Source organism: Acromyrmex echinatior, chromosome 19 (assembly GCF_024713525.1).
Source record: "Acromyrmex echinatior isolate Ae372 chromosome 19, ASM2471352v2, whole genome shotgun sequence".
Taxonomy (NCBI): Eukaryota; Metazoa; Arthropoda; class Insecta; order Hymenoptera; family Formicidae; genus Acromyrmex; species Acromyrmex echinatior.
The window spans coordinates 2,552,675-2,579,204 of NC_141870.1; the positions used below are offsets into that span (position 1 = coordinate 2,552,675).

General features: G+C 34.6%; 2 protein-coding genes across 14 annotated transcripts in view; both read left to right on the forward strand.

Annotated features, from left to right (window-relative positions):
- The window catches only part of LOC105147812 (Cyclic nucleotide-gated ion channel-like), a 145,196-nt gene extending 126,942 nt beyond the window's left edge, over nucleotides 1-18,254 (forward strand). For 8 of the 13 annotated variants that reach the window (XM_087416054.1, XM_087416053.1, XM_087416055.1 and 5 more), the window contains 5 exons: nucleotides 1,971-2,301; nucleotides 12,510-12,733; nucleotides 13,061-14,165; nucleotides 16,064-16,528; nucleotides 17,039-18,254. In XM_087416054.1, coding sequence (XP_087272180.1) covers nucleotides 1,971-2,301; nucleotides 12,510-12,733; nucleotides 13,061-14,165; nucleotides 16,064-16,528; nucleotides 17,039-17,632 — 2,719 coding nt within the window. In that variant the 3' untranslated portion in view covers nucleotides 17,633-18,254. Of the gene's footprint in view, nucleotides 1-1,970; nucleotides 2,302-12,509; nucleotides 12,734-13,060; nucleotides 14,166-16,063; nucleotides 16,529-16,781; nucleotides 16,916-17,038 lie in introns of all 13 variants that reach the window. The other 5 variants (XM_087416062.1, XM_011059073.2, XM_011059074.2 and 2 more) reach the window with 2 other exon arrangements.
- A 1,687-nt stretch (nucleotides 18,255-19,941) lies between these two features.
- Nucleotides 19,942-26,530, forward strand: Ptip (PAX transcription activation domain interacting protein). Its single transcript, XM_011059071.2, has 9 exons — nucleotides 19,942-20,184; nucleotides 20,536-20,720; nucleotides 20,963-23,346; nucleotides 23,513-23,957; nucleotides 24,147-24,331; nucleotides 24,885-25,126; nucleotides 25,531-25,800; nucleotides 25,926-26,130; nucleotides 26,316-26,530. Exons 1-9 carry the CDS (start codon nucleotides 20,089-20,091, stop codon nucleotides 26,381-26,383), a joined length of 4,080 nt encoding a protein of 1,359 aa, XP_011057373.1. The 5' UTR covers nucleotides 19,942-20,088; the 3' UTR covers nucleotides 26,384-26,530.

Sequence of the window (26,530 nt, forward strand, 5' to 3'; positions counted from 1 at the left end):
GTTTCAAAGATTTATTCGTATTGATGGAATGAAAATTATCGAACATGAGTAAAATGAGCAAATAAATGATTCGTATTCGATTTAATAAAAAAGAAAAATAGATTATGAGAACGCCAATGTATAAAAAAAATATAGCTTGATTAAGCAATTTGATTGGGAAAGCGAAAAGATCAAATGAACATTTTTGCGTGTGCATTTTAACGTGAGGGCGTTGAACTGTGTGATATTCTAAATGAAATAAAAACCAATCTAAAGCAAAAAATGGACCAATCTAGGAATAAGCGATGTCAATCACGTCGTAATTAATCACGAAAAAATATTTAATCAAAACAATACGAGCGATTTAAGTTTTTCGAATATTTTTCTATAAATGAGCTAATTAGTAAATATTAATTTTATTTTATAGTTAGCCTGAAAAAATATTTACATAATCAATCAGCATAAATGTATATACTTATATATATCTATACCAATTATTTCTATTTTAAAATATTAAAAAGAAATTATTGATGTTTGAATAAAAGGGAGAGTGGTTCGAGTATCAATTAATCAAGAATTGCTCTTGGCGTTGATGGGTAGAGAAAGGTCATCACAGGGAATGAACGTATGAGAGAAATACTGAAAGGGGAAAAGTTCGAGGCCGGCGGAAGTGAGAGAATTTTGTGCCGGAAGGAACAAAAGGAAGAAGAGCGAAAGGATGTTTTTCTTAGAAAACCGAGTCGGTTTGAGGCTGTCGAAGGAAAAAGCGTGCTTATGTGTGTATGTTTCCATATATGTATCTGTATGTGTATACTAGTTTATGTGTGTCAATATATGAAAAGAGGTAAGAATACCTTTTGGGGTACGGTGAATCGCGAAAAATGTAGATAAACAGGGCAAAGAGAACTGTCGGTTGCGAGCATGTCGGTCAAAAAGATTGGACAGGTATCATTACGATAGAGAATATAATGGTTCCGAAATCGTGGAACGTTGTTTTAACCACAGCTTTAAATCTCGTAAATTTTCAACTTAAAACGTGAGATTTTTTAAAAAATTCTGTCTGTTTTCTTTTTCCCGTAGTTAAAAGTCTATTACTTTCAATCATGAATTATCAATGAAACTAGTCTATATAAAATCCAATCTAATGAAACTTGGCTAAAATTAAAAAGAATATAAAAGAATATAAAAGAATATATAATAAAAGAATATAAAAGAATATAAAATTTAAAAGAATATAAAAGAATATAAAAGAATATAAATTAAAAAGAATATAAAAGAATATAAAATTTATGCCAGAAATATGAAAACGAATGTTTTCTTTAAAATCTTTGCGGACTTAAAATATATTACAAAGTTTTAAAGAGTTTCAGAGTTTTACGACGCTGGATCTATCGATTGCGAAATTTTTGAGAGAAATTTTTGATTTTATCTAAGAAATTAAATATGCATTGTTTAGAATGTCTAAACGGTCGGTTAACTATTAACAAGTTGTGTCAGGAGTGAATTTTAAGTTCTGAGTTCGTTAAGGCTCTAGTTTAAGAATCATGGGAATTTTAACCATCTATAATGACACTTGACTATTCATTGATTCAGCAATCACGTTCAGTCAGAATATCAATGAATGGTTCTGCGCGGCTGAATGCAAAATACACGTTCCACCACCGCTCTTTCCGTTTTGCGAATTGGCAAAGAGATCAAATAAAGGGTACGAGAGCAGATTGTCTGCGATTGTTCGTATGTAGTATGTACGTGAGTGCGTGTATGTGTGGCTGCACATGTCAGTGAGTGCACATAACTGAGAGGATGGATGAAAAGGAGAGAGTGGAAGAGTGTGATTTGAGAGAGAGAGAGGTGGGAGGAAGGCAAGTAAGAAAGAACGGAGAAAATAAAAGAAAGAGAAGGAAAACTTCGGGGTTGCTCTCTCGTCCATAAACGAAGGACACTGATCACATCCCTCTCGAACTGATCGGCTCTCCCTTCTTGATTTGCAGATACGTATTCACGATAGTCAGCTACTTGATTGGCGTCTTCATATTCGCGACAATCGTCGGGCAGGTTGGCAACGTCATCACAAACAGAAATGCGAACCGTCTTGAATTTGAAAGGCTTCTGGATGGCGCCAAGACCTACATGAGACATCACAAGGTGCCGGGTGGTATGAAACGACGGGTGCTTAGATGGTACGACTACAGCTGGTCGCGCGGCCGGATACAGGGCGGGGGTGACATCAATACCGCTCTCGGTCTACTCCCAGACAAGCTCAAGACCGAGTTAGCATTGCACGTGAACCTCACGGTGCTGAAGAAGGTCACCATTTTCCAGGTGAGCCTCCCCTGTTCATGCACGCGCGATTTTACAATTAAAATATTTTAGCTTGTTAGGCGTATGATAAAAAAATCCCTTTGATATGTTAACTCATGTTTTTCGTAGTGTTTATTTCGACAACAAAATGGAAATTTCTCCTTTCTGATCTTATCGTGTCACACGATCCAATGTGTTAATAAGTAAGTGCAATTTGCGGTGGTAAAATATCGCGCGGTTTTTCATGAGAAATACAATCCCGAGGAAGATTTCAGTAGATTCGGGATATATATGAATCTCTGTTAAAGGAACGACGTTAAAGCCGGGCAAATATTTGAGCGAAAACATTGGTTTGTGTATCCTACGTCCAGAGGAAAACTTTTAAGAGAGCACATGAGTGAGATTTTAAAGACGTGACAGCCACGTTTATGACACAACTCAATTAGAGTCCCCGTTTTTCCATTTATGCGTACTATATTTCTCGCTATTTTTCGAATGTGTGCTGTGACTTCTTCGACAAACTCGGAAGAGACAATATAGAGGGATGTCAAAATAATTTTTGTTCTATCGCGGCAAAAGGCTATCGCCAAGTTCGAGTATCAAGAGGATCAAGTCGTTTCTGTGCGATATAGTCACTTAAGATTAAGATCATTAAGAGTAGAAGTGTTTTTTATGGGCCATCAGTTTGTGTGTCGCTACCAGTCGATCACAGCAACTTCGGTGATTCAGAAACTTTAGTAAAGGAGATTTACTCGTGTAACCACTTAAGTTCCGTTATCGGAACGAGAGGCAATTTTTGTCTGTAAGTGGTGAGCCGCGGCGTATCTCTTGTAAATCCTTTTCCTCTGCTGCGGCTGGAAACTTGTCATCCGATAAAAATAAGAAAAAGAATACAGGTGCGGAGAAGTACGTGCAAGGAAGTATTCGGAAAGTTTTACGGTCAGGGAGCGACGCAAAATCATTATGGAGACAAAGTGCGGTGAATTTCTCTTGATCGTCTCGAGTTTTTGCCGTACAGAATTTCTCTCATGTCGCCTTACACGTTAAAAATATTCAACCAAGTCGTTTAACGTAGAATTTTTTTGCTTTGACATTAAGAGTTGCTTTGACGTTAAAAATTTGTAGAAGTCACATTTTTAACACGTCGTAAAACGATTGTGCTCTGGATATATAATATGTTTTTTTATAGAAAAACCGCATGACAGTAGAAAGAAGAATGGGGAAAAAGCGCGATACAGAAAGTAGATCTAAAAAGTTAAATCCCTGGTAAATGGCGAGTACGTGATAAACTGATATAAAGTGGAGTGGCCGTTGTAAGCTTGGCGAGGCTTCTTGAGGGCTCTCGACGAGGAAGAAATCGAGAAAAATTGCAACAAATCGTAATCGTTGAAACGCGTAACTTCTATTTGAAAAATTCAATTGCACTTGAATATTCCGCACGTGAAATTTTTCACAAAATACGTTTGATACATAATTAGGATGAATTTTCGATTTTAGAAATATCGATTTTCTTTCTTTCTCATTTTGTCTCTCTCCAAAATATACAGCCAAACGAGAGAAGTAATTAAAGTTGTCGAACGCACGTCAGTATTGGTATTCCTTCATGATAGATTCGTGGAGAAACAAAGCCGAAACTTTGCTATCTTACTTCAGCACTTAATGACATTTGCAATAGTGAACTCACAGCGCAACATTATTCATTCAGTGATCCTGTTCAGGATACTCGATAACTTTGCTTTCGCGGCTTTGAAAAATGATGTATGAGAACGTATGCATATACTTTACAACATAATTTCACAATTTTATTCCTTCTATAGTTCAAGCACAATTTATCGTTTGCAGAATTATAGTTCCGATTATAGTTTATAATCGGAAGCATTTAATAATAAGTAGAATTTTATTCCACATTTTTATCGCATTATAACTTATAATACGAATTTAAAATAAAATTAAGCCGATTAAATTTATACATATATTTCGCTTTTACTCTCCATTAAAATACCAATAAAATGGACCCGAAATAAAAATGATTTATTTATTTTGTGTCAGCAATGATTAATATTGCGATAGCAAATGATTTATTGCCAATGTACATTGCATCATCTTGCGCAATTTACGCGTGTTTTAGACAAATTTGCTTATTTTGTAGGTAAGTAATAGATGAACGTGGGTCTTTATTCGATATATTATAACGTTATTTGCGCGAAACTTGAGCATCTGGACTCACTGCAGAAGTGATTAAATTTGATTTTGTGCTTCTAACGAGGAGATCATAGCAAGTCTCTCAACATGGAAATTAAGCATATTGAACGATGCGGAAGTGTATTGAACATATTTTAATTAAAATCTTTCTCGTCTTGCGCTTCTTTTTATCGGTCGCATATTTTTATCACAATGTTTATAAAACCACCACGGACGTTCTTAATGAGATTTCTCGGCTTTAAAGTTAATTTTTTCTCGATGATATAAATTTTATGTTCCAATGTATCATGTTTATACTGTTTTATCTGGGAATTGTGTCAGATTTTTTGTTGTATCCTGCACGAAAATTGGATTATGAAACAGGATAGCTTCGTGTTTTACAAACAGAGTAGAACGGAAATAAACTCGTTCAACCTTCTTCTGAGACAGAGGCTGTCAGAATATAGTCCTTAAGATAACAAGCGCACAAACTTACCGGAATAATGAGATCGGCGCATTTCGGACGGCTGTCAAAGCAATCGATCGATATCGATTTGTACTCATCTAATAAAATTTTATTAATTTGAATTGGAACATATAAAATGAGTTGTTCACACACTTATTAATTACTGAAGAAAAAAAAGCAGAGCTTTATTGATGCTGACGTATGTCAAACTATCTGAGAACCGAAAGTCACTACTTTAATCCTGAATCTCTCACACTAATTGTAAAAAAAATGATTTGGTGGAAAATTAATCATCAGAAGTTTCTGATTAAATCAATTAGAATTTTGATTATCTCAACTAGAATTTCAGTATAGATTTTAACCAGAAAATTTTCTGATTATAAATTACTAAAAGATTTTGTAATTAAATCTACTAAAATTCTAGTTGAGATAACTGGAATTCTGATAGGTATAATCAGAATCTTTTGGTTTGTGCATTTTTAATCAAACATTTTCCTCAATGCAGGAAAATATGAGCCAAAAATTAAACATTCAGATGAGTCGAAAAACCTATTGTTACTGTAGTATATATATTTGCTACCGATTTAAATTAAAAACATTCAAAACTAGGACTGTCCGTCCTAGTCATTTGAAACATGAAGTTATTTCGCGACGCGGAAAGTCCAACGGTAACAAGAGACGTGAAATGTATAAATTACGCTGCAATAAATCCAATCTCGTAATAAATCCAACTCCTTCATACATATGTACTCAGTGCAGAGTCGACGGCCAACAGATATACAATAATATATCTTTTGTATGCGCGACGCTCTGAAAATTCCATCTTATAAACTCTACATTCGGAGAGATGCGTTCACAGTAGGAAGATTCAAGTATAATACCATCGGAGATCATAATCGCGCAGTTAACCCACTTTCTTACAAGTTTGAAAAGACTGATCTAAATTTAATTTTCTCAAATTCTTCGCACGCTTTAAGATCATTTTGTCAGGTTCTTGAAAGAAGGGAATTCACTTTTGTGTTAAACTCTTCAAAATCCTGTTAAAGATCAACAATTCAATAAAGTAAATAGAAAAGTTAACTTGTTTTACAAGCTATTTTTCACGGCTTCAAAATTGCACGTGTCAATTATGATCATTTGTAATTCTGACCGTTTGTAATGACGCTTATTACTTTGTGTTACGAACGTCATATAATATTCACCAAAGTGTTAACACACTAACCACCATGTCGATCGAGGACTAACACAATGTTATGTCGCCTGCGTTGTGTCAACCACTGGCAGGTAACGTATTAAAGCGATACGTCGACAAATTGAATTTCGCAAACCGCAGACAAAGCACAGTGCCGTAACTACAGTTATAGATAATTTTGAATGAATTATATATAATGCAGTCTTTTGAAATTATAAAAATAATTAAAAGTTATCATGATTTATAGCCTTTGGCTACACTCTTCTAAAAATATTCAACACTAATAAACAACAAAGTAAAAAACACTTTGTGTTATATTATCAGTATTTAGTACATCAAATTTTATTTAGATTGTTTTTTTACTTTTTGTCTCCTAAATCTAGAATTTTTTAGTTGTGTTTATAATGGCTGTCTGAAAAAAATTAATATACAATCTTTTCTTTTAATTTAATAAATTTAATAAATAATAAAACTCTCTCTCTCTCTCTCTCTCTCTCTTCTGTACTTGGACAAATTTTTCTGGTTACTTATCAATTATCTACATTAAATTTATCAGAATATATTTATATAAATTTTACTCTCATTATTTTTTGTTTGCACGTATTACATGGATGTCAAAGTGCTCCTAACCACTTATATTTCAGGACTACTGCGTTCGATAACCGCAGCGGATATTGTTCAAGAGCGAAATGTAAGCAGATAGTAATCGGAATTGATGAAAGAGGAACCTCGATCGTCATCTTCGTGCGTCCGAAGAATTTCCATTATCTTAGAGACATCCTTTTTACTCGCCATTCTGTTTTTCTTTCCTTTTCTCCTTTTCTCCGAAAGGTAGGAAAACTGATGAAAGGAAAAAGAAAAGAAATAGGAGAAAGGCAGAAATAAATGTCGCTGAGATAGAGTTACACGTGACTGTGTCGCGTTTCTAGTAAATTCTTTCTAAATGTCTCACGATACTACCATATTATATAAACTTTATTATATAAACAATATTTTCCTCAAAATATATTGGATGAATTATTTTATTATTGTTTTTATTTAGAAATTTACAAGCAAGCAGATATTCAAAAGTGTGAAATCTTGTCGAGGCGTTTGGAATCTATCGTGCATTTCCAAGACTGTTATTTTCCTTCTTATAAATGTTATTATTCGCGATTTAGTCGAAGCTCCTGAAATTGCGATCGTGCCGCTGGAAGCAGCCGCTGCGATTTTATGCCATTTTCAGGATCTCGTTTCTAGCGACAAAATTTATTTTATTTCTCCCATGTCGATTCTAAGGTAAGCCCGGGAGCTACTTATCGCGTGTCTTCAGCGGACGGGATTTAAATTACGACCGCGGTTTTTGGGTCAACTGAGTATCCTCGAGAATATTTTCGAGAGAACTATTAACGTGACACGAAATAGATGAGGTAGGCGCAAGAAAATGACTGCGGAAAGCGTCGAAAGTCGTTTTAATTGAACACTCAGTTGGTTTCTGCCGTGACACGAAGGTAAAAATTGTTTCATTTCCAGTTACATCCGGTTCTCCAATCTATTTTCTCGCTCGATCCCTTTATTCATTTAGAGCAACTAACTTGCTTCACAATAGCACGTTTAAAGTGTTCTATCAGAGTAAATCTTTTTCATAACTCTTCGTAGACAATACGAATGATAATATCGCGCACCTTGGGAAAAAAAAGTCACAAATCAAAAAAGGGCATCTTTGACAAACAAAATTGAAAAATTCGATTCGGATTTATAAAATCATAGACGGGATTTGATTCTATCAAGCGTTGAGATTTAAAAAAAAACACAAACTAAACTATAAATAATTAATATAAATAAAGATATAATATTTTTTTTTGGTACAATGTGTATAGGCAGCATGTTGCACTAGCAACATATTGACCAAAATTAATTGATTTTTTTATCTATGTTATTTTGCAATATATAAAAATATTGATTCATACAATAAACGATTTAAACCATTCAACATTTATCTTAAATGCTCCTTATAAGCAGTTTTCTAATTTAAGGTTTTATGTGTGCCAAGTTCGCGATAAGTTTGATGAAGTGCGCTATGGATCATTTAGCTCTTAATCTATAGAAGTTTTAAAAATGAAAGAAAGGTGTATACTAAAAATGCGAAAAGACATGTCTTACGAGAGAAATGTCGACTAATTAAATTCGGAATTTAAGGATGTATGGAATTATAAAACGTGCTGAACTTTCTGTCAAAAATTTTTTACTGATTTTTCAGAAATTTAAAGATCAAAGTTTGACGTCAATTATATTATAAACTGAATATCGCTTTTCTCCACAATATATATATAAATTTTGGTAGTGAATCAATTAGCTAGGATTAAAAAGTTACCCGCATACAAGCCGGAATCACTATCGTTAGAATTACCTTTAAATTGAATGCGTGGGTTTGAAAAAGCCCGCATAGTAGAGATAATGAAATTGGTGCGAATCTAGATTGAAAAAAACTGAAATTTTGAGCTTGAAATTGGTAATCTACTCTAGCTTTCTCTTCCAATTAGGAATTACACAACTATGATATACTTCCTCAGAAATAAACGAGATATTTACGTGCCAGATCAATTATCAAAGTTTTATTTAACGTTTGCAGTATCATTGAGTAACAATATATAACACAAACGCAAATAAAAAATATGATTATAAATATAATATAATATAATCGCATAAAAAATTAATACATCTTCAATAGACAATTCGTTTTTTTCTATCAACTTTTTCATTTATATGTTCTTGGATATTGCGATCGTCTTTTTCTGATGCTAACTGCACTCTAGCTCATATTTATTCTTGATTGGATTCGTGAGTACAATATACATTGCACTGCGAAGGTAATGAAGTTCACGGTGCGACGAATCTAGATCGAAGAGATCTCGAGTTGCAAGTTTAAAGCGACCAGGTGATTCAGTCCGCGTGATCCATTTGGATCCCTTTTATTCATCCCTTTCTCGATTCGAGAAGGGAATTATACAGCATTGACGGCGCGACCAACGAATAGAGAGAGAGAGAGAGAGAGAGAGAGAGAGAGAGAGAGAGAGAGAGAGAGATTTTCGCGAGGTGCTATTACGATTGCCTGTAATTGGCGAGTCTATGTGCCATTTTTAATTGCGGTCGCACTCGGACCGTTTCAATAGGAAACGTCTCTGAACTACCCTTGGCGGTGTCTCGTAATCACTATTCATTGATTCATTTGCCCATTGCGTCCCAAACCTACAGAGCGCATAAAAAATAGCTTCTGATTAATTACTTCATAGATGTAAAAAGGTGAATATGTTTTCAAACTTTTTCACGATTATACGTGTATCATAAAAGATCAATAGCTGTTTAATCAATTCTCTATGTCTTCTTGAGTGTAATACACTTAATGTCAGTGAAACTAGGCAAAAATGTAATATTTTTATATAACAGGGTGCAATAATATTTACGTATAATATACAATAATATAGATACATCGTATACATTATACATTAAAAAAAATATTTTTTTGACGTGAAATAGCGAGTGCATTTTTACAAGACGTCACAAACGACCGTGTCTGCATACACAACTTACTGAAAATCCTTTTCGTACAACAGTGACTTCGCTTACTCACAGCGCACGTAACAGTTGAATTATTAAAGTTATGATAACCCACCCGTTGCGACATGCGACCCCGGCTTTCCTACGATAGTCATTAAGTATTATATCGAGGAATATATAATGCTTTAATCTTCTTGGACGTGCATATTTTCCTAACAAATCTCGCAAAAACTCAACAGAAAAATGATGATAATTTTATAAAAATTAAATACGTCGAATGATTATTATCGAAATTTTTATCGAAACTATTGCTAACATTTTTATAAAAATTATCTGCAGAAAAAAATTTCATCGAAAATAGATTAACCTATTAAAGACCAAGACAAATATTTTTTCTCAAAATTTGAAAAATCCTTTTAATGGCAAATTACTATACCTTTAAGGAGCCTACTTCCCAAAGTTGACTTTTTATTTTTGGTTGAAAAATCGATCAGCGGTCCTCAATGCGGGTTAATACCATCAAAAAATAAATATTGTAAAATCTTAATAAAATTTTTTTGCTTCTAGGAATTACATAGTTATTATTAGATTTACAAACGTTTTTAGAAAATTGGTTGTACATTTTTCTCTACAATTCGTAATTTCTAATATTAAATATTTTGATCTTAAATTAATATTCTTACATTTCGTTATCCATGTTGTTAAATATTTCTCTCAACCTAAGACAAATTAAATTTCTATTAAGGAATAAAACTTAAGAGATTAATAAAAAATACATTTTATTAGGTGTTGGAATTAATTCGTAGCGTTTTACAAGAGATGGGAAGTACTTTCATTAATGTATTTTTTAATGCTCATGTGAAATAAATAACATTCTTTCATTAAAAAACGCTACGAATTAATTCCAACACCTAATATTTATTTCCGATTCCTTTTTTATTTAGAGTGAATAAAAAAAAGTCTCTCAAAAATTTGATTGTTGATAATTCAAAAATATAAATATTCTCACCGTGGAAGAATCGATTTTAAACTGGCCGAAGAATATGCCAATTTGCGCCGTCAATTCAGACACCCCGTATTTTTTTTTCCCCGTTGTAGTGTTTGCGCCAATATACGCATTCGTTCTGACTGCATTTTAACGAGGCCCATTGTAGATCGGTTGAATAAAGTTAGACGGCTTCGATGATCGTCGATAACAGCCTTGAGATCTCCGGTTGTGTTCTCGTCACAAATCAAAGCAGGTGATGCAAGGAAACGCCTGTGTGAAACGCGTCACTAATCGATGATGTGCACTGTCGATTGAATAAAATATCGCGGTGGAAGATCGATTCTAGCGAAGGTTTCTGAGAACTGACATGGTCTAGCCCATGATACAAAGTCCTTGTATCATGGTGTAGCCGAGAGAGGAATTGTATCTCATGAAGAATTACAACTGTTACCTCGCGATTGTCAAAGGCTGCAAAAGAGCAAAACGTAAAGAGGTCACTCGTCGCAGTCTCGCAAACGTTGATCCATCTTTCTTTACTCATTTCAATCTCTCCAGATTTATTATATTTTAAATTATATAAATCTCCCGTGTGAGTGTTATAAAGAATTAACACGCCATCGAAATTGTACGTATTTATGACAATTTATATTATATTAGTGAATTAAAGTAGAAATATATAAATATACTGTGATAAATTCGTAAACTATAAACTATAAATTATAAACGTATAGCTGCAGGTTTGTAAATCCATGACTCTGCGACTTTACTTGAAAAACGAGACAAATGACATGACATGGATATCAGATAACATGGAATAGGCGTGGTAGATGATCCAATTTATCTATTAAATCGTCTGGTTGAAAAGATGTTAATGCCATTCATTATAGCATTACACTTAAATTAATGTATCAGATATATCCTTACTGATATAATGAGATATGAAATGATTATTATAAATAGAGTCTCATTTTTTTCTAGCTTGTATGTCACTTTAATGTCTTAATTTCTTATTAGAAAAATTTTTTATTATTAAAATCGAATTTAATTTTTCAGAATTTTTTATTATTAAGGCTAACAATTTCTCTATTTTAAATTTTATTTGTTTATTTCGTATATTAAAAAATGAGAGAGATATTTCATATGATAATATTTCTAAAAGAAAAATATAGATATATTATAAATGTTATGTTTTTCAGAAAAGTTCACTTATCGTTTAATTTTATCAGAAAAGGTAATAAAAAGTTTTTTGTATTATTAACAGAAGATTTATTATAAAAGTAAAGATTAAAATTATATGGATATATTCACGCAAGATAGAAAATGCGATAAAAGCTCGAGGCTAATGTTTAAGTCTTCATAAATTGTCTTTTTTTTTTACAGAAACGGTGTAGAAGCTTTAAATTTAAAAATGATTATGAAGTTAGAAATGCCGAGCAAAATTTTTGCTTTCGAACGCCAACGTCAATATAATAAAATCTGTAACGGCTGTTCCGTATTAGAAATGAAATCTCTCTTTTATTATCCAGAGGAAATTATGTGACGTGGGGAAGGAGATGATGAAAATATCAATTTCCCAAAGAATGAAATCTATATGAATTTAATTGCGTGTAATTGTGCACGTATAATATTGAATCTGAGAATAATAAACAAACAATTTGATGCTCTAGAAGAGGCTCTCGAAGAGGAATCAATATTATAAGGTCATTTATGCAAGCGTTATTAATGTATCACAAGATTTTTATTCAGCTCTTTTATATGCTATTTGCAAGAGATTGTTGGCAAATTATATTTGATTATCAAAGATTTACTTAATTTTGTTGAGACACCATATACAGTTTCTTTGATGAATCATCGGTGTCTTGCAGGAATGTCAACCAGAATTTCTGCGTGATCTCGTTCTGAAGATGAAGGCCTACATATTCACGCCCGGCGATTCAATATGTCGAAAGGGCGAGGTTGCTCGTGAGATGTTCATAATAGCCGACGGTATACTGGAAGTAATCAGCGAAAACGGTAGAATACTCACGACAATGAAAGCTGGGGACTTCTTCGGCGAGATTGGTATACTCAATTTGGACGGATTGAATAAGTAAGTAAAATTATTCTGGTTCTTTTTCTGCCCGTCAAGCTTCCGCGTATGAGTGTCAAGATCTATAATAGATTCACTTTTCATTTCGTAAAGTTGAAGTAGACAATTACACGAGTGCCTCCTCCCCCCTGTAAAAGAAATTTGCTTTTTCACATATAAATAATTATAAAAAAAAGACTGAGAAATTTTAGAAATGCAAGAAATATTTTTGAAGAATTTACCTTTTTATAAATAATTTTAATTGTAATCATAAAATTTTATGTTTTCTTAATTTCACATTTTATGAGAGCTAAATTCTTAAAGTCGAAAATTCGAAAAAATTTTCAGACGCACAGCCGACGTTCGTTCAGTAGGTTACTCCGAACTGTTCAGTCTATCGCGGGAGGACGTGCTGACGGCGATGACGGACTATCCGGAAGCGCAAGAAATCCTGCAAAATCTCGGCCGAAAGAGACTGTTGGAAGCACAAAGATTAGTGCGGGAATCGTTTCGATCTACATCCCCCGGTCATGACTCGTCCGACAACAGCACCAGCAAGAGGATCGTCGATAAGCTGAAGAGTGACGTGAAAGGCCTGAAGAACGTCCTGCGGAAGAGTAGACGCAACACTCGGCCGGAAGAGAGCCTGGAGCTTCAGCCATTGGCGCCAAAGGTGCCAACGCTGAAACGGCAGCAGAAGATTGACGACGGTCAAGACCTGTCTTTGTCTAATACTCAGGAGCAGCCGGTGTCACCGCTGGGCGCCGGTCTTCCGCTGCTGTCCAGGCTCAGGCTGTTGAAAGAAAAGGAGGAGAGGGAGGAACGGCGTAACTTGATGGATACATCGAATAATACGGTAGAATCATATGTACCACCAGTTTCGGAGACCTTGAACCCCACCAATCCGAACTTGACGTTTTTGCAGAGGATACTTCAGCTAAAAACCGAGCAGGAGACCACTCAAATAGAGAGAGAAATGCCCAAGGAGTCTCTGCTACCTAAGAACACCATTCCCGAGGAAACGAACACGCAATCGGACGAGCAATCGTCCTCGAATGGTCAGAGTGTCGCTTTGACTACTGTGACCAAAACCTCGCAGGTTGAGACACGCACTGTGTGCAAGCTGATCAATCCCTGGACCACGCTGAAAAATGCATCATTGACTCCCAAGGGTAATTCGTCGCAGAAAAGTTCACCGGCCAAAAAACTGCAGCAAACTAAGACGTATGCTTCCATTGATGATCTCTCGCCAGAGTACTGCGATCTGCCATTTGTTAAGAAGCTCAAAATCCTCAACGAAAGGCAGAAGCTGGTCGAACTGGAGAAAGCGGCTAGGAGCTCATCCCTTGATTGCGGCGATAACATCGAATCGAAATTTGACAACAACCTCACGAGAAGCCACTCGGAGACCTGTGCCATCGAGTACACCAGGACGCTGGCTAAATATAATCAAGCAAGTAGATTTTTACGTAATGAATTTTTTATAAATATATTTTTTAATAAATTTTCTATACATTATTTTTAATATTGCTACACGACGATGACACTGATCAACGTCAACCGTCTTCGACGTCGATTGATGCCGACGACGTTAACTAATGCCGATGACGTTGACCGATTTCGACTACACGACGCCGACCAACGCCAACCGATTTCGACGATACCGACCAACGATGACGACGACGACGACGCGGACCGACTGCGGACCGACACCGATTTCGACTGTTAGAAAATACTTTATAAGAGAAGAAATGAATTAACTATAATAGAATATATATTATAACTAATTCATTTCCTCTTATAAAGTAGTAGTACAGTAGACTTATAAAATAGTAGTAAAATAAAGTACAGTAGATTATACAGTACAAAACCGATTCATAGATAAGAACAGGTTAATTATGTATAAATTTACAAGAATATAATAAATGCTATCCGGACCCACCAAGTATCTGCTTTACTATGACAATTCTCTACAATTCTGTAATCTTTCTTTTGAACGGTATTTTTAAAAATAGAATGAAAAATTAAATCAATAGTATGAAATAAAATTTATTTAGATTTAGTTTGTTGAGAAAAAAGGAGAAGTCCCAATTTGACTTCCGGAGGAAGGAACAATACAATATTGCTTAAAACAAAATATTAAATATTTTGTTTACAAATGCAATTAAATGTTACAAACTGCAAAGGAAACTTTTCTGTGAAGTTTAGATAATGCGTCGACAATAACGATAATTAATAATTTATAACTCTTAATAATAAATGCTATGCATTGATAATAATTTATTATATTTCTTGATAAGAATTATTAATCAAGACATATAATAAAATGCCGAAAAAAGAGTTTAAACGACGAAAAAGGAATTAAAACACGATATAATTGCATAATTGTTTAATATCAAATTTTTTTATTTAGAATTTTGTTTTGCATGGTTGGGTTAATGTTTTTTTAAAACTAAATTAAATTTAAAACTAAGTTAATGTTTTTTTAAAACTAAATTAAATTAAAGTTAACAGTTTACAAAATTAATAAAATTAAATTAAGAGTTGAAGGAATAAAAATTTAATTAAAATTAAGTTAAGATTGAATTAACTTAAAATTAAGTTTAAAAAAAGTTCATTTTGAAAAAAATTATTTTTGAGATTAGAATATTCTAATTTTTTTTTGGAATGAGATTACTTTAAATAACACAATATAGATTATTAGGTAAATTTAATTTTTTTATTTACATGTAAGTTACACTTACATACATACAATAAGAATCACAGCATAACGTATTTTCGTCAAAATCTTGCGAGAAAAGAATATATATTTGCATTTCTTTTTCTTTAATCTTTATCTAACATCTGAAACGACTGCTCACGTATGTTTACGGCTATATCTAGATATTTGTGACAAAAAATATATGTAAAAATTTAGAAAATAAAATGGATGTACAGTCCTATTTTACATCAATTCTTTATCTGATTTCAAATTTATATTGCTGAAATATAATATTTATAATACCTAAAATTAGTGTAATTCAAAATAAACGGGAATTGATAAAATCTAGCGAGTCAATAAAAACTGGCTATATGGTGTGACTCTTATTATAGAATCTCTAATCATAAAATCATTGAACTTTTTCTAAATTAATTCTCTAATGTTTAAGACTTAATAAAAAAAATGACGGGGATAGAAACATTTGTAATTTAAAAAAGTTAGTAAATTAAAATTTAAAAGTAACTAAAGTTAAAAATTAATATATTTAAAATTAACGAAGTTAAATTAAAAATCATTAACTTTTTAATCTTTTTCTCAACTTTTATCGTTTTAATTAGTTACTGTTCAATCGTTCTATCGTTTTGTAATAGGATCGAAAAGAATCGGCGTCACTGACACCGGAGCAACTGTCGTCAGAGAACGAAACGCTCGAGAGGCAGAACTTGAAGAGCATCCTGAAGAAACTGTCAGCCAGCAGTAGGGCTGACAGTTCCGAGACCTCTGCGACGAGTACGCCTGATCGCAATGCCGCTGAACTGAAAAAGCTAATGAGAGCGCCGACGATCGAGGGTTACGCCGCGCGGCACTCAAAGCTGTCCAAGAGTGTGACCTTCAACAAGTACACGCTGCAGAGCCCGCCGTCCGAGCAGCTCTTACAATCGAATTATCCGCTGTCCAGCACCCAGGATCAGCTGTCACTGCCGCCGCCCAATAAATTTAGTTTCCGTCCTGTGAGCAGTACCGGTGATGTCTCGATACAAACGACATCCTGGCCGCGGGAGGAGTGCTTGGACGAATTACTCTATGGGGTTGGCGAGGTCATCAAGACAGGCTTGGTGAGTGAGAAGCGCGACCCAGCCGTTTCCTTTGTCCCTGCTTTCAATAGGTGAGCTTTGTGTATCGCTCCCTGTCATCACGTGGGAGTGCCTTTATCAAAGGGCTGCTCTCGCGAGAGACATCCCGACAACATTCTTCAATATCGATATTTATTGACAGTACAAATAATCGACGGAATTTACCGGCGAAAATAAATTTACGCTTATATTTTTCCCTTATTAATAATTTATTTTTAATTTTGAATTGTTTTAGATCTGCTATTATATTTTCTGCTCTTGTGAAGCAAAGAAGACTGTACTCGCTCGTGTAATTCTGCAAAATTAAACCCATCACCGTTTTAAGCATGTTTCCCAAAATCCTGAACTTGGTACTTCTCATCACCAGATGTACGTTTATCAAGCCCATCGTTTATCAATTATCCAACTACTCCACTTGCAGAAGTTCCCTATTACTGTATGACATACGACCCGCTATCTTAATTAATCATACCACCGCTTTTGACGTTGCAGGAAGATATACAAGATAAGTTCACGTCGTTAGAACTGGAAATACGTAAGCGTGACGAAATGATATCGCAGCTACAGTCACACATTCAGCAACTGGAGCGAAAGAAATTGCGGAGAACAGATGATTCCGGTGGGGATAGCACCGAGCACGATGCTTCCATGGAGGAGGACCTCGACGACGATGAGGATCACCCCTTCATGCGTGATGGTTCTGTGGACACTGTTCTTGGGTCATTGCGGTCTCGCGATCGACACTCGTTCTCGTCCGTCGGTTCAAGCAGCAGACGATCGTGGGAGGAACATTCGGAAAAAGAAACTTTGGAACTGCAGGAGCTGCCGAACTCAATAGTACCTCAGAAACTGCGGAAGGACGTGGCGATCGAACTTGAATCGAATAGCGACAGCAGATCGGACGAAGATTTAGATATCTATTTTTCCAAGAGCGATAGCGATGAAGAAGACAGAGAGTATGATGATGAGGATGATGATGATAAGACTGCGCGGCAAGACGACTACAACAATTGGGAGGTCACTTTGTTGGCGAAGCAGCTTGAGGCAAAGCAAAGAAATGGCGATAGTTCCAACCCGGGTTCTTAGCTTAATGAGACTCTAGAAACATCGTGTTACCTCGGAAACGCGATATGCTCCGACGAATGCAATCCGCTGGCTGAGTCCAGTGGTAGTGCAGCTTTTTGCGAACGCGATCCTTATCCAAACATACAGTCATATTTCGACAACATGACTAGCTGCAGCGAGACTATGATATAATTCGATCTCGCAAGGTGTTATTGATGTTTCTCATCCTTCCCTTTTTTACTTTTAATCCATTTCGTCTAATTTAATTTTTAGTATCTATGATAGGTTTCCAGCTCGATGGATCGGCGATCCTGTATAATTTATTACTTATATCGCGCAGATATTAGCTCACATGTATAAAACAAGTTCTCTTGCCTTCTTCAGCTTTCACCTTTTCTTTTTTTTTCTTGGTTAAATGATTTTATTACAAATATTTATAACTAATAACAATTTTTATTCTCATTAGCTTTGATTCATATTTAATTAAAAAACTCAATCTTAATTTGATTAAACGTATATTGATGTAATATTTATAGATGTATCTGTAATATTTATAGGTGTCGTATGTAGTATTAATCTTGCATTCAAGTAGCAGCAATTCGACCTTCCTAAAAAGCTGCACTCGGAAAGAAAAAGAGAAAAATGACAGAACTTAATGGGAAGTATACTTAGAATATACATACTTAAGGAAAGGTCATACCGTAATCAATGTAGTAAAAGACGGATGGATGTCTCTATCCGTCTTTGTCTGAATGCTTGTTTGCTGTGACACTTAAAATACATATATATTTTTTATATTTATATAATTTAAATTAATTCAATACATAATCTTAAAGCTTGGTTTAAAATTATCTACGAAGTAAGATTATACTTACGCACGAAGAGATATTTTATTTTGCTTCGTTGATATTTTGAGACATGTAACGCAATAACATTCCATTTTTTAACAATTTTATATGCTTTCGTTTCGCGAGCTTTGAAGTTTAAACGTATGTACATAGATATTCATAATCGACGCATGCGCATTACGATGAAGCATTCAGACAAGGACAGATAGACATTCTGGTGCCATCGACAGTCACCAATTCTAGTCGACTCTTCCAGTATATATGTTCTAAGAGAATACTGACCAAGCTCAATATTGTAGATTCCTAGATTTCTTTATAAGTAAGTAAAAATTCAAATTAAGAAAAAGTAAGAAAAAGACCATTAAGATTTGTACATATGTATGAGCGAGAATGCAAGATAATATAATATAAGAGTGCCGTCTCATAGAAAATTGGCAACAGAACGGAACTCGCGGAATCAACACGATGAATCACAGCCATTCCGTTTTCTTTTTTACGCTTTTCCTAAATTTATGTCCTATTGAACGGAATTAGCGGAAGCGGAACACGCGGAATAATATAAAATCATACTTTTTATGTTATTTGCAATACTTGTAATAATAAAAATAGTATTTTCATTGATTCCACGAATTCTGTTTTGTCAATTTTCGTTCTATGGGACGGCACCTTAAGATTATAGGCAGTGTTCCATTGCAGAATCATTTTATTTTTGGTTGCGGTCGATTTGGACGCTTTCAGCGCTTTTCAATACTTCTATTCTTATTTTACATTAAGGGCCGGTGTTCCATCTTTTGGTAAATTTTACAGGTTTTTTTATAATGAACTTAATGAACGATAAAGACAGAATGATGATTAAAGCACATGAGCGTTCAAATCGACCGCAGCCCTTGTTTGACACTTTGTAAATAAGGATAAAATGATACTTCATATGCATTATACGTGCAACGGAACGCAGTCTAAATGTATTCTATCTCCTTTTAAATGTATCAGAGTTGTATAAATGTGAAAAATGGAATATATTTCATCAAAAAATAAATCATAATAATATATTAATTTATTGAAAATTTATTTAAAAATAATACAATTAAAAAATTGAAAATTAATACAAATTTAGGTCACATAACATTTTCTCGAAAAATTAGACTGGAAAATGTTGGCACTAACAAAAAACCTCTAGGCAACACGATTTTAATTTATTGGGTCATCTAAAAAGTATTCGCGGTTTTTTGTCACTAGATGTGTGTTGATGGTCATATATCTAATGACAAAGTACCGCGGATACTTTTTAGATGACCCAATATTAAAAATCATGTTGCCTAGGGATTTTTGTTAGTACCAACATTATCCAGTTTAGTTTTTCAGGAAAATGTCATGTAAATTCTGCGTTCAAATCATGCGCCATAATGCGACATCTACCTCTACGAGCTGTGCTATGCGCTGTGCGGATTAAGCGTAGCACTACGCAGAGTCCGCACATAACCTGCAATCATAATAATAACAAACGCGTCGCGACAGATCTTTGTTATCAAATACTGCGGAGTCATAATATCTCTATCCATAATTTCGCGCGGTATACGCCGCTATTGTGATGTCGAAGACGTGAGTCTACCGGGAAATAGTTTCGACAGAATGGGTGACATAAGGGCTGGTCTCGAGGACTTAAAGCTCGACAGTGCTCTCTTCGCCAATGTGAAATACTACGTCAGCGGTGCAGGCGATCCGAAGGTACGTTATAATTTTCGTTCATTTCCCGCGTTTTTGTTCCGCCGATGCTCCAACACTCGACGAATGGAACAGCCATGAGATTCGCTGCTATCGCAGCTGACTGCGCGATATTTGTGAAAGCTATACTGTTCTTTTTTTCTACTTGAAACCGATGTTCTTCGATTGCCAATGAAGGTTATAATTTGGAACACCATTTCACATTAATGTCGTCCTGTCGTTGGACTGTTTTCCTTTTCTGTAACTTATTTCTTAATACTTGGAATGACAACAGTATTGAAATATTTCAGATTTATACATGCTTGACTATTAGAAAATGTTATTGTTTGTTAATCATAGGCAATACTTTTACAGATTTTGAATTTATTGCAAGAAGGTGGGGCTGAGAGGTCTAATTATTTTAGTGATTATGTTACACATCTGATAGCAGGCAATGAAGCATTAGAAAATGACATTTCTGCAGCGAAGGATCTATATGAGATACCAGCAGTTACACAAAATTGGATTTTATTTTCTGTTAAATGCAACAAGCTTTTGCCGTATCCTTTTGCAAAAGACTGTTATTTTAATATTAATATTTATACAAATACTTGTTACAAATAGATACATTTTAAAGATAAAAAATTAAACAATTTTTAATAAATTCTTAGAAAAATAATATAATAAATATGTGAGCAACTTAAATGTTAAAAAGTTTATATTTACAGAACATTTTGAATTATTAAATATTTATTAAATTTAGGACATAATTTATATTTTCTTAACAACTTTATTTAAATAGAACACAATATTTTTCACCAGAGGAGAATCAGTTGTTTTCGAACATAAATGTCTGCCTATCCCAGGTAAGTCGAGCAGACAGCAAGTCTCTATGGGCAATGATAATACTACAAGGTGGTAAATGTCAGTTACGCTTGGATAAATATTGCACTCATCTGATTACGGGCAAAGCAAGCGGTATAAAGTATGAAACTGCTACGAGACATCATATACCTATTGTAACGCCTGATTGGATAACGGAATGTTGTAAGAAAGGTACTCTCATTAGCGAAGTGGAATATCATCCTAGATTGCTAGTGTCTCCAAATAGCTCGACAGCGATGATTACTGGATTTATGGATGAAGATACGGATAATAATGTTGCGCAAGAGGAGCAAGATAGGACAAAAGCCATGTTGGAGCAACTCAAGCAACGTATGCCATGGAATCAACCAAGTCCACCAGTGTCTTCAAGTGCTTCGCATAACCTTGGTGCAACCAGTACAGCGACTGTTCCTTATTCAACAAACGGACAAAATACCGTGAACATGCAGCCGCAACAGCATCTTCCACGATCAGTTTCCTCGACCAGTTTGAGCACTTCCACAGTTGCTTCATCAGTCTCTGACCAAGATGTTATTAATCAAACAAATTGGCTTCCACAGACATCTCAGCAAAATAATATTTCTCAGCAAATAAAAGCTGTACCGTCACAAATGCAGCAACAAGAATTGTCTCCGCAACAGCAGCAAATGAATATGCAACATCAATTGATACAGCAGCAACAATTAACATCGCAACAGCAATTAACACAGCAACAACTCACGCAACATCAACAACAGTTGCAGCAGCCATCATACAACCAACAACAACTTTTGAATCAGCAACAGTCGCCTCAGTTACAGCAACAACAATTAGTAGGGCAACAGCAATCGATAATGCCTCAACAACAGCAACAACCAATAAATTCGCAATTATCTCAACATCAGCTAAATACGCAACCACAGCAATTATTAACATCGCAACAAAAACAATTAAATCAACACCAAATTATTCAACAACAACAACTACAGACGCAGCAGCCACATTTGACACAACAACAGCAGCAGCAAGTGCAATTAGCATCTCAACAACAACAGCAAATAGTGATGCAACAGCAGCAGCAATTACCTTCTCAACAGCAACAAATAGCAGGTCAACATCAATTGACTCAACAACAGACTCCATCGCAGCAACTTACTTCCGAGCAAAGGCAACTTCTTTTGCTGCAACAGCAGCAACAGCAGCAACAGAAGATACAACAGATTTCACAACAATTGCAGCAATCTGCTCCTCAGAACTCTCAACAATTTGTTATAAGAGACGGTCAATTACAACAACAGCCACAGAATCAGCAGTTAATTGGACCAAATCAGCAAGGATTTATTGTTCAACGGGATTCACAGTGGCAACAGCAGCAATATCATTTACAGCTGCAAAGGCAACAGCAACAGCAACAGATTGGTGCTCAAAGATCTGGAGGACAATGGAATCAACAACCGCCTCAACCTCCCAGACAATTAATTCATTTGGACGCGCAAACACATCAGCAGCTGCAGCAGATGGATCCCCAACAGAGGGCTCAATTCATTCAGAAGATTCAAAAGCATCGAAGCAGCCTAATATTACAAAGGCAGATGCAGAATCGTCAGGCGCAGCAAGGTTCACATATCGCTGTTATAAGGAGTCCTGGTAAACCAGTACAGCCGGGCAGTTTACAGTGGGTTCAGCAAGCTCGACCGCAGATGATGGGACCGCAACTTACGCAAACTCCAGGACAGAAACCTGTACATCCCGGAGTACAACCACCAGCATTAACTCCGATAAACTCTTCTAATCAAGTCATCGTATCAGCTGGTCAGGCCGTTCAAGGCCCGCAGGCGTCACAAACAGGCCAACCATTCCAACAAGGACAACTCACTCCTCAACAATTAGCACAACTGCAGTTACAGAAGCAGCAACAAATGGTTAGACTGCAGCAGTTGCAGCATTTACAACAACAGCAGCAACAAGGTGCCCAGCAAGAACCGCCGTTAGCGTCTCTGCCGAATAACGCGCAAATACCACCGGATCAGCAGCTTGTTGTGAATGCTAAAACAAAAACTGCACTGGCAAATATGTTGACTAACAGATTACAAGGTGGTGCTGCCGAGGGTAGTGCAGCTGGTCAATTGAGATTAATGACTGCGCAGCACCGACCTCCACCTCCACCTTCACAAGATCCGCAGCTTCTAGCCGCTTATCAAAGAAGAACTTTGGGGAATATAACAAATGGCGCACCATCAGGTGCACCTATAAAAATGCAATATGCTCCAGTTGTGCCACAACCTAAGGCTCAATTTTATGGTCACAATCCAAATTTGAAATGTACGTTTTTCTTTTTTATTATTTTATCGTTCTATTAACATTATTATTATGGATAAATTTTATACAATACTAGAGTAATATAATTTTATTTAATAAGCTTTATTTTTTTATGATATATATCTAGCATCGTTATTATAATCAATAACAAAAATATGTGTATTTTCAGTGCCCCTAGAGCTATTCTTGTTAGGATGTATTTTTGTCATTGTTGAATATGATGTGCAGCGTCCTAATGAAGTATCAGTCTGGAAACAAGTTATTGAAAGGCATGGTGGCGAAGTAGAGTCACAATATTGTACTCGAGCAACGCATGTGCTTGCCATCACGCAGAAACATCCGACTGTAGTACAAGCGTTGCGCGAAGGGAAACGTTGCGTCAGTGCACATTGGCTTTCTGATGTTGTCAGCAAGCAACAAGTACTCCCGCCTTGGCATGTTCTTCATTTTCCGACACCATTTAGCTTAACTGAACTTCCATGTGGCAAGCAAATTATATCATTTTCTGGCTTTGAGGGAGAGGAACGAGCAAAAGTCAAATATATGTTAGAAGCTTTGGGTGCGAAGTATACGAATTACTTTTCCAGACATAATACTCTTCTTGTTTGTAGAAGGTACTGTCTGTATCTTGTGTTTTTTTCTTATTATAATTTAATAACTTCATCAATTATTCATGTTATATGCGTAATCGTTCTATTAATTGATAGTTCAACTTTCATTCTTTTTTATAATATTTTATATTTCTTACTAATTAACATTCTTAATATTCTTACAATAATTATATTCTGAAATAATCTTTTTAGACCAGATGGACTGAAATATAAAAAGGCACGTGAATGGCAAACGAATGTTGTAAACGTACAATGGTTGACAGATCTACTATGCGGGCAGATGAATGCTTTGCATCAACTTGAGGGTCCAAAGTATCAACAGTTTAGTCTGAGTAATCCTTTCAGACTAGATTATTCACTAGTGCCTCATCTTATGGGTATAATATTTACTTATTACAAAATGACAAGAAAGTTTAGCCACAAAGTTTTGTGTTCATTAATAACGTACATTTAAAAAAAATAAACTCTGGAGTATTAGTTATATCTTATTAAATACTAAAAATAATAATTGACACTTAAAATAATTATCTTTATCTTTGATACAATCTTTAAGACATTTCGAGAATCAATGATGATCTTTTCACAGAAAAATTCTCCCAGTTAGTAGAGTGGTTTTCAGTTCAATCAGTGAAAATTTTGATATTTAATAAAATGTAACTATTACTTTTTAAAGTTTGTTTTCTTTAAATATATATTACCGCACTCAAGAAAATTAATATTATTTATTGTCCTTTTGATGTTAAAATGATATTTTTAATGCCATTTTAATGCCAAAATAGCGATAAATAATGTCAGTTTGCTACATAGATAATAATTTGATATACATAAAATTTTGGTCAAACTTTTTTGTTATCCTATAGATATTTATAAAAATTATATATTTGAATCTATTATTATATACGAAACTATCAAATTTTCTTTTAATTTTAGCTGCTTGGAAAATGCCAATAAATATTACACAAGAATCGTATGACAAAGTACAACAGGTTGGTCAGGGTCCAAATTCGATAAGAAAATACAAGAAGCCACGTCTGGATGGCCCACTATTAAATAAAGACCCACATCTTTTGGGCTTAGATGAACCAATTGTCATTAGCAATCCTGATCCTCCGCCACCTGATAAACAACCAAAAATACTATTTTCTGGTATAAATCCTAAAAATCATGCCAAGGTATTATAATAGATACCATTTATATACTTGGCTTTTCGGAATATCCGAAATTGTAAAATAATAATTGTTTTTTAATTAATAAATTCATTTTTTATTTCTTATTAACTTATTTCTTTATGTGTCACTACTAAACTTATACTACTACTTCTATGTTGCTTCGTTCTCCTCATCCTTTTGTGTTGTCATTGTCATGTCAAAAAATTTTTCATGTTCTACTAATTTTCTTTGTCCTCTCTTTTTTTGCATTTATCCAGTTTTTACCCATATTTTTCCAATATTTGCTGTCATACACATGTCAAGAGGTACTAACTTTATATTTTGTTCGTAATTACAAAAATTCATTGTAATATTATTACTAAGTTTTGCTGTTGCAATTTTCTGAATAGATTTTATGTAATTTCTAGAGAATTCGAGAACTGGGAGGAGCTTTAGCTGCCAGTTGGCGAGATGCTACTCATCTCGTAATGTCAGCACCATTACGAACAGTAAAGTTATTGTGTTGTTTATCACGTTGTAAATATATCGTCAATCTTCAATGGTTACTCGATTGCTCTGCAAAAAACACTTTTGTGGATGAAAGCGCATATATGCTTGGTGATTCGGAATTTGAGAAAAACTTCAATTGTAATATTGAAAAAACTTTAGCGAGCCCCAATCGAGGGACTGTACTTAAGGTAATGGGATTAAATTCCTTTATCAACATATAATACGATTTTTAATTGTATAATAAACAGTGTAGACATTTTAAACAGTTGGAAAGACAATTTTTAAAAATTTTTTCACTTTTCCGCTTAACCAGGGTAAAATATTTTATGTCACACCAAGTGTAATACCATCACCCTCGGCAATTGCGGAAATAATAGAAAGTGCAGGAGGTACAATGGAAAAAACACGTAGACCAATTGTTCAGATACAAGAAATGAATGCTGGGAAATTAAATTATATTATTGTAACCCATGATAATGACCTTCATCTCCTTTCTGATGTTTTACGTGCAAATATTAGTAAGTAGTCACAAATTAGCTTTTAATGTTTTATTGTCTTATTTTTTTATATAAGAAAATTGATTATAAAGAAAGAATGGAAATTAAATGGAATGGAAGAGATATAATATATATTTATATATATATAATGTAGATAATAGAAATGTATCTTCTACACGTAATTTTTTTCATTTAAAATTTTACAGATGTGTACAGTGCAGAAATTGTATTAGGTGCCGTTGCACGACAACATTTCCAACCTGACACGAGTTAAATTTAAAATGTTCGAGTTATACTTTGCTATATTTTTATCCCTGTTATGGGCCTATCAATTCTTTAATGATTTATTTTCGAAATGGAAAATTTTTACTTACCTTCTGCAATGGGACAATAAAAAACAGAATTTTATGATACAAAAAAA

Coding starts and splice junctions, on each gene's coding strand:
- Ptip (XM_011059071.2), top strand. CDS start 20,089: ATGGGTGACATAAGGGCTGGTCTCGAGGACTTAAAGCTCGACAGTGCT. Junction 20,721..20,962: donor AAATGCAACAAGCTTTTGCC/GTATCCTTTTGC, acceptor TTATTTAAATAG/AACACAATATTTTTCACCAG. Junction 25,801..25,925: donor ATCGAGGGACTGTACTTAAG/GTAATGGGATTA, acceptor CCGCTTAACCAG/GGTAAAATATTTTATGTCAC.